The sequence below is a fragment of the Nerophis ophidion genome, linkage group LG14, assembly GCF_033978795.1.
Source record: "Nerophis ophidion isolate RoL-2023_Sa linkage group LG14, RoL_Noph_v1.0, whole genome shotgun sequence".
NCBI lineage: Eukaryota > Metazoa > Chordata > Actinopteri > Syngnathiformes > Syngnathidae > Nerophis > Nerophis ophidion.
The window spans coordinates 10,338,914-10,354,655 of NC_084624.1; the positions used below are offsets into that span (position 1 = coordinate 10,338,914).

A 15,742-nucleotide genomic window follows, 5' to 3' on the forward strand; every position below is an offset into this window, starting at 1 on the left:
TATATGTATACATACATCCATAGTATGTATGTATACATACATCCATAGTATGTATGTATGTATACATACTATGTATGTATACATACATACATATAGTATGTATACATATAGTATGTATGTATACATACATACTATGTATGTATACATACTATGTATGTATACATACTATGTATGTATACATACTATGTATGTATGTATACATACATAGCATGTATGTATACATACATAGCATGTATGTATACATACATAGTATGTATGTATACATATAGTATGTATGTATACATACATACTATGTATGTATACATACTATGTATGTATACATACATAGTATGTATACATACATAGTATGTATACATACATAGTACATAGTATGTATGTATACATACATAGTATGTATGTATACATACTATATGTATGTATGTATACATACTATGTACTATGTATGTATACATACTATGTATGTATACATACTATGTATGTATACATACATAGTATGTATACATACATAGTATGTATGTATACATACATACTATATGTATACATACATACTATGTATGTATACATACATACTATGTATGTATACATACATACTATGTATGTATACATACATACTATGTATGTATACATACTATGTATGTATACATACTATGTATGTATACGTACATACTATGTATGTATACATACATACTATGTATGTATACATACTATGTATGTATGTATACATACTATGTATGTATACATACATACATACTATGTATGTATACATACATACTATGTATGTATACATACATGCTATGTATGTATACATACATACATACTATGTATGTATGTATACATACTATGTATGTATGTATACATACTATGTATGTATGTATGTATGTATGCATACATACATACATAGTATGTATACATACATACATACTATGTATGTATACATACATACTATGTATGTATACATACATACTATGTATGTATACATACATACTATGTATGTATGTATGTATACATACTATGTATGTATGTATGTATGTATACATACTATGTATGTATGTATACATACTATGTATGTATGTATACATACTATGTATGTATGTATACATACTATGTATGTATACATACATAGTATGTATGTATACATACATAGTATGTATGTATACATACATAGTATGTATGTATGTATACATAGTATGTATGTATACATACATACTATGTATGTATACATACATACTATGTATGTATACATACATAGTATGTATACATACATACAATGTATACATACATAGTATGTATACATACATACTATGTATGTATGTATGTATACATACATACAATGTATGTATGTATACATACATACATAGTATGTATGTATACATACATAGTATGTATGTATACATGCTATGTATGTATACATAGTATGTATGTATACATAGTATGTATGTATACATAGTATGTATGTATGTATACATAGTATGTATGTATGTATACATAGTATGTATGTATACATAGTATGTATGTATACATAGTATGTATGTATGTATACATAGTATGTATGTATACATAGTATGTATGTATGTATACATAGTATGTATGTATGTATACATACTATGTATGCATACATACATAGTATGTATGCATACATACATACTATGTATGCATACATACATACTATGTATGCATACATACATACATACTATGTATGCATACATACATAGTATGTATACATACATACATAGTATGTATACATACATACATAGTATGTATACATACATACATAGTATGTATACATACATACTATGTATGTATACATACTATGTATGTACACATACTATGTATGTATACATACTATGTATGTATACATACTATGTATGTATACATACTATGTATGTATGTATACATACATAGCATGTATGTATGTATACATACATAGCATGTATGTATACATACATACTATGTATGTATGTATGTATGTATACATACATACTATGTATGTATGTATACATGCATAGTATGTGTACATACACACTATATATGTATACATACATCCATAGTATGTATGTATACATACATCCATAGTATGTATGTATGTATACATACTATGTATGTATACATACTATGTATGTATACATACATACATATAGTATGTATGTATACATACTATGTATGTATACATACATACATATAGTATGTATACATACATACTATGTATGTATACATACATACATATAGTATGTACACATACATAGTATGTATACATACATAGTATGTATACATACATACATACTATGTATGTATACATACATACTATGTATGTATACATACTATGTATGTATACATACTATGTATGTATACATACTATGTATGTATGTATACATACATAGCATGTATGTATGTATACATACTATGTATGTATGTATACATACATAGCATGTATGTATACATACATAGCATGTATGTATACATACATAGCATGTATGTATACATACATAGCATGTATGTATACATACATAGCATGTATGTATACATACATAGCATGTATGTATACATACATAGCATGTATGTATACATACATAGCATGTATGTATACATACATACTATGTATGTATACATACATACTATGTATGTATACATACTATGTATGTATACATACTATGTATGTAGACATACTATGTATGTAGACATACTATATGTATGTATGTATACATACTATGTATGTATGTATACATACTATGTATGTATACATACTATGTATGTATACATACATACTATGTATGTATACATACATACTATGTATGTATACATACATACTATGTATGTATACATACATACTATGTATGTATGTATACATACTATGTATGTATACATACATACATACTATGTATGTATACATACATACTATGTATGTATACATACATGCTATGTATGTATACATACATACATACTATGTATGTATGTATACATACTATGTATGTATGTATACATACTATGTATGTATGTATGTATACATACATACATACTATGTATGTATACATACATACATACTATGTATGTATACATACATACTATGTATGTATGTATACATACTATGTATGTATGTATACATACTATGTATGTATGTATACATACTATGTATGTATGTATACATACTATGTATGTATGTATACATACTATGTATGTATGTATACATACTATGTATGTATGTATACATACTATGTATGTATGTATACATACTATGTATGTATGTATACATACTATGTATGTATGTATACATACTATGTATGTATGTATACATACTATGTATGTATGTATACATACTATGTATGTATGTATACATACTATGTATGTATGTATACATACTATGTATGTATGTATACATACTATGTATGTATGTATGTATACATACTATGTATGTATGTATACATACTTTGTATGTATGTATACATACTATGTATGTATGTATACATACTATGTGTGTATGTATACATACTATGTATGTATGTATACATACTATGTATGTATGTATACATACTATGTATGTATGTATGTATACATACATACATACTATGTATGTATACATACATACATACTATGTATGTATACATACATACTATGTATGTATGTATACATACTATGTATGTATGTATACATACTATGTATGTATGTATACATACTATGTATGTATGTATACATACTATGTATGTATGTATACATACTATGTATGTATGTATACATACTATGTATGTATGTATACATACTATGTATGTATGTATACATACTATGTATGTATGTATACATACTATGTATGTATGTATACATACTATGTATGTATGTATACATACTATGTATGTATGTATACATACTATGTATGTATGTATACATACTATGTATGTATGTATGTATACATACTATGTATGTATGTATACATACTTTGTATGTATGTATACATACTATGTATGTATGTATACATACTATGTGTGTATGTATACATACTATGTATGTATGTATACATACTATGTATGTATGTATACATACTATGTGTGTATGTATACATACTATGTATGTATGTATACATACTATGTATGTATACATACATAGTATGTATGTATACATACATAGTATGTATGTATGTATGTATACATAGTATGTATGTATACATACATACTATGTATGTATACATACATACATACTATGTATGTATACATACTATGTATGTATACATACATACATACTATGTATACATACATAGTATGTATACATACATACTATGTATGTATGTATACATGCTATGTATGTATACATAGTATGTATGTATACATAGTATGTATGTATGTATACATAGTATGTATGTATGTATACATACTATGTATGTATACATACTATGTATGCATACATACATAGTATGTATGCATACATACATACTATGTATACATACATACATAGTATGTATACATACATACATAGTATGTATACATACATACTATGTATGTATACATACTATGTATGTATACATACTATGTATGTATACATACTATGTATGTATGTATACATACATGCTATGTATGTATACATACATACTATGTATGTATGTATGTATACATACATACTATGTATGTATGTATGTATACATGCATACATAGTATGTATGTATACATGCATAGTATGTGTACATACACACTATATATGTATACATACATCCATAGTATGTATGTATACATACATCCATAGTATGTATGTATACATACTATGTATGTATACATACTATGTATGTATACATACATACATATAGTATGTATACATACATAGTATGTATGTATGTATGTATACATACTATGTATGTATACATACATACATATAGTATGTATACATACATACATATAGTATGTATACATACATACATATAGTATGTACACATACATACATATAGTATGTACACATACATAGTATGTATACATACATAGTATGTATACATACATACATACTATGTATGTATACATACATACTATGTATGTATACATACTATGTATGTATACATACTATGTATGTATACATACTATGTATGTATGTATACATACTATGTATGTATGTATGTATACATACATACATACATAGTATGTATACATACATACATACTATGTATGTATACATACATACTATGTATGTATGTATACATACATACTATGTATGTATGTATGTATACATACTATGTATGTATGTATGTATACATACTATGTATGTATGTATACATACTATGTATGTATGTATACATACTATGTATGTATGTATACATACTATGTATGTATGTATACATACTATGTATGTATGTATACATACTATGTATGTATACATACTATGTATGTATACATACTATGTATGTATACATACATACTATGTATGTATACATACTATGTATGTATACATACTATGTATGTATACATACTATGTATGTATGTATACATACTATGTATGTATGTATGTATACATACATACATAGTATGTATACATACATACATACTATGTATGTATACATACATACTATGTATGTATACATACATACTATGTATGTATGTATACATACATACTATGTATGTATGTATGTATACATACTATGTATGTATGTATGTATACATACTATGTATGTATGTATACATACTATGTATGTATGTATACATACTATGTATGTATGTATACATACTATGTATGTATGTATACATACTATGTATGTATGTATACATACTATGTATGTATGTATACATACTATGTATGTATGTATACATACTATGTATGTATGTATACATACTATGTATGTATGTATACATACTATGTATGTATACATAGTATGTATGTATACATACATACATTGTATGTATGTATACATACTATGTATGTATGTATACATACTATGTGTGTATGTATACATACTATGTATGTATGTATACATACTATGTATGTATACATACATAGTATGTGTGTATGTATACATACATAGTATGTATGTATGTATACATACATAGTATGTATGTATACATACATAGTATGTATGTATGTATACATAGTATGTATGTATACATACATACTATGTATGTATACATACATACATACTATGTATGTATACATACATAGTATGTATACATACATACATACTATGTATACATACATAGTATGTATACATACATACTATGTATGTATGTATGTATACATACATACAATGTATGTATACATACATACAATGTATGTATGTATACATACATACTATGTATGTATGTATACATACATAGTATGTATGTATGCATGCTATGTATGTATGCATAGTATGTATGTATACATAGTATGTATGTATGTATACATAGTATGTATGTATACATAGTATGTATGTATGTATACATAGTATGTATGTATGTATACATACTATGTATGTATACATACTATGTATGCATACATACATAGTATGTATGCATACATACATACTATGTATGCATACATACATAGTATGTATACATACATACATAGTATGTATACATACATAGTATGTATACATACATACATACTATGGATGTATGTATACATATATAGTGTGTATGTATACATACTATGCATGTATACATACATAGTATACTTAACTATGTATGTATGCATAGACATATTGTATATATCTATATACATGTATATACACATATAAAATAAATATGTTTTGTTGACTCCTGTATAGCGTAAAATTGTCAGTAGATTAAAATATAAGCTTTCACACCACTTGTCCCTCAGTGACCATATTTATTTGAAAAACAACAAACAAGATGGAGGCCATGGTATGTGAAAGAGACAGGTGGTATGTTTCTGCTCCACAGCGTCAGGTCTGCACCACATAGTTTTAATGGGCTCTGCAGAGACAGGAATGCAGAATAATAGTTTAAGACTAAAAGTGATCAATGAGATATATATACATGCACACATAAAGTGGGGCAAAAAAGTATTTAGTCATCCACCGATTGTGCAAGTTCTCCCACTTAAAATGATGACAGAGGTCTGTAATTTTCATCATAGGTACACTTCAACTGTGAGAGACAGAATGTGAAAAAACAACCCAGGAATTCACATTGTAGGAATTTTAAAGAATTTATTTGTAAATTATGGTGGAAAATAAGTATTTGGTCAAGCATTCAAAGCTCTCACTGATGGAAGGATGTTTTGGCTCAAAATCTCCCGATACATGGCCCCATTCATTCTTTTCCTTAACACGAAACAGCCCCAAAGCATGATGTTTCCACCCCCATGCTTCACAGTAGGTGTGGTGTTCTTGGGATGCAACTCAGTATTCTTCTTCCTCCAAACACGACGAGTTTAGTTTATACCAAAATGGATACATGGATGATACAGCAGAGGATTGGGACAATGTCATGTGGTCAGATGAAACCAAAATAGAACTTTTTGGTATAAACTCAACTCGTGGTGTTTGGAGGAAGAAGAATACTGAGTTGCATCCCAAGAACACCATACCTACTGTGAAGCATGGGGGTGGAAACATCATGCTTTGGGGCTGTTTTTCTGCTAAGGGGACAGGACGATTGATCCGTGTTAAGGAAAGAATGAATGCGGCCATGTATCGTGAGATTTTGAGCCAAAACCTCCTTCCATCAGTGAGAGCTTTGAATGGTTAGCCAAATATTTACTTTCCACCATAATTTACAAATAAATTATTTAAAATTCCGACAATGTGAATTCCTGGAATTTTTTTTCACATTCTGTCTCTCACAGTTGAAGTGTACCTATGATGAAAATTACAGACCTCTGTCATCATTTTAAGTGGGAGAACTTGCACAATCGCTGGCTGACTAAATACTTTTTTGCCCCACTGTATATCTACAACAATTGAAGAATTGTGTTGACATCAGACTTGTTTAACCACCAAAAGTATGCAAGAGGTTTATTTAGTGCCACATAAGCAGAAATTCAGATTATAACTCGGCCTGGGCCCATTTTTAGGAGGAGAAATGAAAAATAATGGAAGTGTTACAGTGTGGATAAGTCATCAGGAGCATACTTGAAGAGCACTCATGCTTCTCCAGTTGCTGTGTGTGTGTGTGTGTGTGTGTGCACACAGACAAGAACAGTGTCCTACATTAAGTGTCTGCTAGCATCACACGGTGCAACTAGTTAGCATGTAACAAGGACATAACCAGTATGTCACCAATGTGGGAATATTTCACTTCAAACTCTTGGAACAAGATGACTATCAACACAGTTTGCTTAATGTGTGTGACTACAAGTGACTTGATGTTGGGTGAATGTGGTGAGCTCAAACACTCCCAGGAAGTGTTTGTTCATCCATGCTGACATTGCATCTAGTTGTAAACATTAGACATGTGTCAGACTTGATCCAACATCTGTTTATACTGCAGGTGGAAATATTTGAGCACCCCACAAGTCAATTATGATTCAGGAGCTACAATTAAATTAAAAATGGATTACCAAAGTATGTTTACATGTATTTAGTTTCACTTAACAAGCATTTAAAAACTGTTCATTTGTAATGAAGGTAAATTAATTTTAATGACATAAATGTGTGACAAATGGAACACAAGTCAGATGTCAGTGAAATGACTCACTGTAGTCACAACTTTTACAACTGTCTGCTTTACTTTGTTTACAAAAAATAAAATTACTATCCAGTTACTAATGTGAGAATTACATCAATTATTCCTCCCTCGAGTGTTTACATTTTGACTCTGCACTTTTAAGGTCCAAACGTGTCACTTAAGTCATGTACAACTGCCTACATGTTCAATATTCAAGTGAACACTTTATTTAGCTATTTTATTTATTTTACTTGTGCATGTTTGACACCAATAACCCAATCAACTCATCTTATGGCTTTTAGTTGTGATTTTTTTCCAGATCAGTTGAATTTTTTCATTAATAAAAACAATTAGAGCAGTGGTTCTCATTCTTTTTTCAGTGATGTACCCCCTGTGAACATTTTTTTTAAATTCAAGTACCCCCTAATCCAGGGGTCGGGAACTTTTTTGGCTGAGAGAGCCATGAAGGCCAAATATCTTAAAAACGTATTTCCGTGAGAGCCATATTATATTTTGGTAATACTTTGATATGGGGAACATATTCACCATTAATTAGTTGCTTATTAACATGCAAATTCGTAACATATTGGCTCTTAATTATTCCTTTTTAAGTACTTATTAATGCTTTTTTCTGCATGGCCTTATTTTACAAGCAGTAAGCCATTAACTAAGAGTCTTCCCTTATAACCTCAGAATTATTGCTCATTAGTAACCCTAACCCTTATATGGTCCACTAGTGTCCAAATAACTCCTAATTAAGTCTTTGTTACTTAGAATATGTTCCCCATACTAAAGTTACCAATATTTTTTAACACTGAATACAACTAAATGTGCGCATTTTTAAGTTAGACTAACATTTTTTGAGTATAATAAGTCTCTTCTTTTTAAAAACATTGTTATTCTGAAGCTAACAAATAATAAATGAAATACTTCTTACCATGAATGCCACTTCTTGGATTGATGGAATAAAATGCATGAGAATGTTTTTAATTTTGAACGTTATTTTTAACCCTGTGATTACCAGCGGAATCATTTATTACTTATCGTGTTAAGCAATGTCAGCTAAGATTTATCTGAGAGCCAGATGCAGTCATCAAAAGAGCCACATCTGGCTCTACAGCCGCAGGTTCCCTACCCCTGTCTTAATCGGAGCAAAGAATATTTGGTTGAAAAAAAATAGATAAAGAAGTAAAATACAGCACTGTCATCAGTTTCTGATTTATTAAATTGTATAAAATATTGCTCATTTGTGGTGGTCTTTCTTGAACTATTTGGAAAAAAAGATATAAAGATAACTAAAAACTTGTTGAAAAATAAACAAGTGATTCAATTTTAAATAAAGATTTCTACACATCTTTTAACATCAATATTTATGGAACATGTCCACAAAAAAAATCTAGCTGTCAACACTGAATATTGCATTGTTGCCTTTCTTTTCAGTTTATGAACTTACATTCGTATTTTGTTGAAGTATTATTTAATAAATATATTTATATAGGATTTTTGAATTGTTGCTATTTTTAGAATATTTTTGAAAAATCTCACGTACCCCTTGGCATACCTTCAAGTACCCCCATTTGAGAACCACTGAATTAGAGGAATAAAATAAAAATAAGATTTAGGTAAAATATGTATGAAAAAGAGCCCGTTATTTTCACAAATACAACTGACTTTCAATGTTGGCCAATTCAAGGCCATATTTTTATTTTACAACAATTAAAACAATGAAGAAATAATTCTACTCAGTCATATGTTCATCATTATTTTTATACAGGCAGTTGTAAAATGGAACTTTGTAAAATGGAACTAACACCTCTGATTAAAATACTTATTTCCATTGTCACTGTTCAAAATGAAAGCTCTCACTTCCTTTCACATTATAATTACTTTCTCCTTTCACAAATCTGTTTAGAATGTTGTATGTCCTTAGTACATCATTTTATGATATTATAGTCTGCTAGTTGATGAAATGTTAATTGATGTGTTTAAATATTGTGCACCTATTGATTCTAATGACTCATCTGCAGAAGGAAGATTAGATGTACGGTAAATATATTTTACGGGCACCAGCCCACACTTAAATACAATATTTTAGATATGTGAGTTGTACAAAATTTACAATGATTTTTGATTTAGCATTTTTTTTTATCAAGTGCTACATTTTTCTAACATTCACAAATCTGTTTAGAATGTTGTATGTCCTTAGTACATCATTTTATGATATTATAGTCTGCTAGTTGATGAAATGTTAATTGATGTGTTTAAATATTGTGCACCTATTGATTCTAATGACTCATCTGCAGAAGGAAGATTAGATGTACGGTAAATATATTTTACGGGCACCAGCCCACACTTAAATACAATATTTTAGATATGTGAGTTGTACAAAATTTACAAAGATTTTTGATTTAGCATTTTTTTTTATCAAGTGCTACATTTTTCTAACAAGGTATATTTTCTTGGTTAATATTTGTCTGGTTTAACTTGGAGATTTCAAAGTGTAGATTTCAATGACAAGGTTAATATACAATAAATACAAGTGTATTGCATTTCAATGGATATTATGTATTATATGAGTGGTTATTTTGATCTGAAAAATGGCAATGATTATGTTGTACAGCAATATTTTGTAGGTCGATACATGTTATCAGCCCAGGCCCGGTTATAATATCTCAGCACTTAAGGAGCTCACCTATCGCAGCCTCCTGGCTTCTCTCTCAGACTCCAGAAGTGTCAGCACATCTCCTTCCCTGACTGGGCCCTTCACGTTCCTGATGATGGAACGGTTGCTGTCATCCATGAACTCAACACGGACCTGCCAGGAAAAATATACATTTATTTATTTCAGCATATTAGTCGTGCAGGTTCTGGAGTTGTCCTGATACAGATATTTTGGCACCGGTACTAAAATGTATTTGAATACTTTTCTAAATAAAGGCAACCACAAAAAAATGGCATTATTGGCTTTATTTGAACAAAAAAATCTTAGTGTACATGAAACATATGTTTATTATTGCAAGTTAGTCCTTAAATAAAACAGTGAACATACTAGACAACTTTGTCATTTAGTAGTAAGTAAAAAAAGACTCCTAATTAGTCAGCTGACATATGCAGTAACATATTGTGTCATTTATACACCTATTATTTTGTCAACATTATGAGGGACAAACTGTAAAAATTGATTATTAATCTGCTTGTTCATTGACTGTTAATATCTGCTTACTTTCTGTTTTAACATGTTCTATCTACACTTCTGTTAAAATGTAATAATCACTTATTCTTCTCTTCTTTGATACTTTCCATTAGTTTTGGATGATACAACACATTTGGGTATCGATCAGATACCAAGTAGTTACAGGATCATACATTTTTGACTTTTTAAAAGGCCGCTGTAGAGTGGTACACGGACGTAGGGAGAAGTACAGAGCGCCAATAAACCTTAAAGGCACTGCCTTCGCGTGCCAGCCCAATCACATAATATCTACGGCCCTTCACACACACAAGTGAATGAAATGGAATACTATGTCAACAGCCATACATGTCACACTGAGGGTGGCTGTATTAACAACTAAGACTGTCACAGATATGCGCCACACGCTGAACCCACACCAAACAAGAACGACTAACACATTCCGGGAGAACATCCGCAGCGTAACACAACAGAACAAATACCCAGAACCCCTTGCAGCACTAGCTCTTCCTTGACGCTTCAATATACACCCCCTGCTACCACCTACCCCAGCATGTCCCAAATTCCAAGCTGCTGTTTTGAGGCATGTTAAAAAAAAAAATGCACTTTGTGACTTCAATAATAAATATGGCAGTGCCATGTTGGCATTTTTTTTCCCATAACTTGAGTTGATTTATTTTAGAAAAACCTTGTAACATTGTTTAATGCATCCAGCGGGGCATCACAACAAAATTAGGCGTCATAATGTGTTAACTCTACAACTGTATATATCGGTTGATTCTAGAATGGGCAATGAACAGTTGGACAATATCGGCAAAAAGCCATTATCGGACATCTCTACTTTTAATGCCTCACAATCAAACACTTTTAATACTACACAGATGTTTACCTTATTTCAATAAACATCTGCTCAGGATTAAAGCATAAACGTGTTTGATTTGTGAGGCATCAAAAGCCACAAAATACAGCGGGTCCACCAGACCCACAAACGCTGGCCGAGTAACAACAATATAAACGTTGCATGTAGGGCTTGTCTCTGTGCGATATCGAAAATGACTTTATTGTAATAACTGAGTCTACATTCTCACGCAGTTGCTTTTAGCTGCGGGCATTACACTACAGGTGTTTCTCACTCCTTCTCGTCTCTCCTTTTCACAGCGACGTAAAACAAGCCCGCCTTCTTACATATGTCACGTACTCTCGCGCGCGTGTGTGTGTAGTGTCATATGCTCTCGCCGAGCAGAGAGGTAGCAACATGGCTAACGTTAGCTGAGGCTGGTGGCGCAAGCAGAGCGAGTGACAATACAAGAGAGAGGTGTGAAACTGATCACAAATGGAGGAAGAACAATTAATGCCCCCAGAAAACAGCAGGGGGTCCATCATCTGGCGGTGGTTTGGCTTCAGGCGGGAAGATATTCAGCAGACAACAGCAATATGCAAAGTATGCAGCAGAAGTGTTACTACAAAAGCTAGCAGCACTACTAATTTGATCTTTCATTTAAAGAAAGTCACCCGCGAGAGAATGAAGAGTATTTAATAAATACACTTTTGGTCAATCGACTTAGTTATTTCCTTCTCTGCATGAAAGTAGCATATATTAATGCAGTATGATGAAGAATGTTTTAATGTAGACACATAGAATCATCATACTGCTGTGATTATATCAAGTGTTCATTCAAGGCTAATGAAAAATAGAGATACATATCATATATCGCAACATGGCATACAAATATCACGATATTAACAAAAGCCAATATCGCCCAGCCCTAGTTGCACATAAAATTTCTCTGCTAGTTTCTGCATCCCACAGGGATCCTTCTTTTGTGTTTCTGCACCTGTGGTTCCCACACAAGGTTGCAACATTTTTTGTCAACACTGTCTGCTCTCATTTTCTCGCACATTTGACTCTGATGTTCTGTGTACTTGCACTCAGTTCTCCTCCTGTATAGGCCTGCTGTGTGTGTGGTACACAGAACATCAATTTCCACACTTCTATTAGCCCAGAGTCCAGTGGACCCGGACATCTGATATGTAATAGAAATGTATAGGGGGTGGGGTGTATGGTCATTAAATATGTATTCTGATATATGTTCTTAACAGAAAATGAGCCAAAGTCAGTGCTTCTCAGTTTGATAAGTTAATTGTATCCTCTATCTTTAATAAAAAACGAAAACTGTTCCCACACACCCGAATACCACACAAGGTTAAAGGCCTACTGAAAGCCACTACTACCGACCACACAGTCTATGATAGTTTATATATCAATGATGAAATATTAACATTGCAACACATGCCAGTACGGCCTTTTTAGTTTACTAAATTGCAATTTTAAATTTCACGCGGAGTTTCTTGTTGAAAACGTCGCGGAATGATGACGCGTGTTTGTGACGTCTCGGGTTGGAGGGAACATATTAGCAGAGCACCAAACACGGCTAAAGGTCGTCTCTTTTCATCGCGTAATTACACAGTAATTTGGACTTCTGTGTTGCTGATTCTTTTGCAATTTGTTCAATTAATAATGGAGACTATAAAGAATAATGCTGTTGGTGGAAAAAGTGGATTGCAGCTGCCTTTAGCAACCGAAACACAGCCGGTGTTTCTTTGTTGTGAAGCTTTAACACAGAGCGGTCGAGCGAACATGTTTCTCTACGTCAACCAGCAAGTTTTTGGATGGGAAAGTTGTGATATTAAGTCGGCTCTTACCGGAGACTTCGGTGGATTATGCGACCTCATCCTGCAGCTCAAAAAGGCAGTTGTGATCTTGGCTCCTTCTTTGGCTTCTCTGAGAGACACTGGCGTTCACCGCAGCCATCCGAGTTTCAGGTATGACTTTACAATCTCGCTAAAACACTATTAAAACAATAAGCAGATAAGGGATCTTCCAGAATTATCCTAGTAAATGCGTTTAATTACATCTGAAACTGTCCCACTGTCGCCGCCTGGAGCCGTCGCCTTTTCTTTACTTTTTTGGGCTTCACTCTAACTTTCCTCATCCACAAATCTTTCACCCGCGCTCAAATTTAATGGGGAAATTGTCGTTTTCCCGGTCGGAATAGTTCTTACTGCTAGAGGCTATTATTGTAAACAATGCGAGAAGCTCAACCACCCGTGACATCGCGCACATCGTCTGCTACTTCCGGTACAGGCAAGGCTTTTTTATTTGCATCCAAAGGTTGCAAACTTTATCGTCAATGTTCTCTAATAAATCCTTTCAGCAAAAATATGGCAATATCGCAAAATGATCAAGTATGACACATAGAATGCACCTGCTATCCCAATTTAAATAAGAAAATCTCATTTCAGTAGGACTTTAAATCAGGACAAGAAGCAACTGTTTCTTTAACCACACAATTACTGAGCTCACTTAATGTTTGCCTACAATGATCGCTTTTCCCAAATATACTGTATTATTAAAATAACTAAATAATAAGAAATGTTTGACAGTGGCAGCACAACATTAAAGTAAAGAAGTAACAAACAGTCAACTATGAGTCTGCATTTTGGGTTTTAGCATGAATTAGCATACCTGTGTACATTGTCCCTGGGAGCCAGTTCTTCCCAGCACCCTGGTAACCTGCAAGTAAAAAACATTAAATATTACAACTCATGTCAGACACGTTTACTTTGGTAGACAAATAAAAAAAAAACACAAATACTTTAAAACCGCTAGCTTAGCACGAACTAGCTTGGCATGTGTGCTAGCACGACCAGGCCGCCATCACGAGCGTCCGAGCGGGGAAGATTCGCTGACTAATCCGACCCAGGAGTCGCGTTTAACTCAAATAGTTCGACTCTATTTGAAACATTATCGTGTGTTGTACATATATATTGAGGCCGAATCGGATAACGGCACGTTTGTGTTATATTTCCTTACTCTGGCGAGCTTGATCGGCTGCACGCGGCTGGCATCCATGTTGGAGGTTAGACCGGAAAGGACGTAACACGGCGGGCGGAAGTACAATAACGCTTCTGTTTATTAAAAGCG

At 31.7% G+C, this 15,742-nt stretch overlaps 1 protein-coding gene across 1 annotated transcript; it reads right to left on the reverse strand.

The window, feature by feature from the left end:
* Nucleotides 1-6,745: 6,745 nt before the first annotated feature.
* On the reverse strand, nucleotides 6,746-15,742 carry rps28 (ribosomal protein S28). Its single transcript, XM_061919818.1, has 4 exons — nucleotides 15,632-15,742; nucleotides 15,284-15,331; nucleotides 11,260-11,382; nucleotides 6,746-6,872 (listed from the first exon to the last, which is right to left on the reverse strand). Exons 1-3 carry the CDS (start codon nucleotides 15,668-15,670, stop codon nucleotides 11,260-11,262), a joined length of 210 nt encoding a protein of 69 aa, XP_061775802.1. The 5' UTR covers nucleotides 15,671-15,742; the 3' UTR covers nucleotides 6,746-6,872.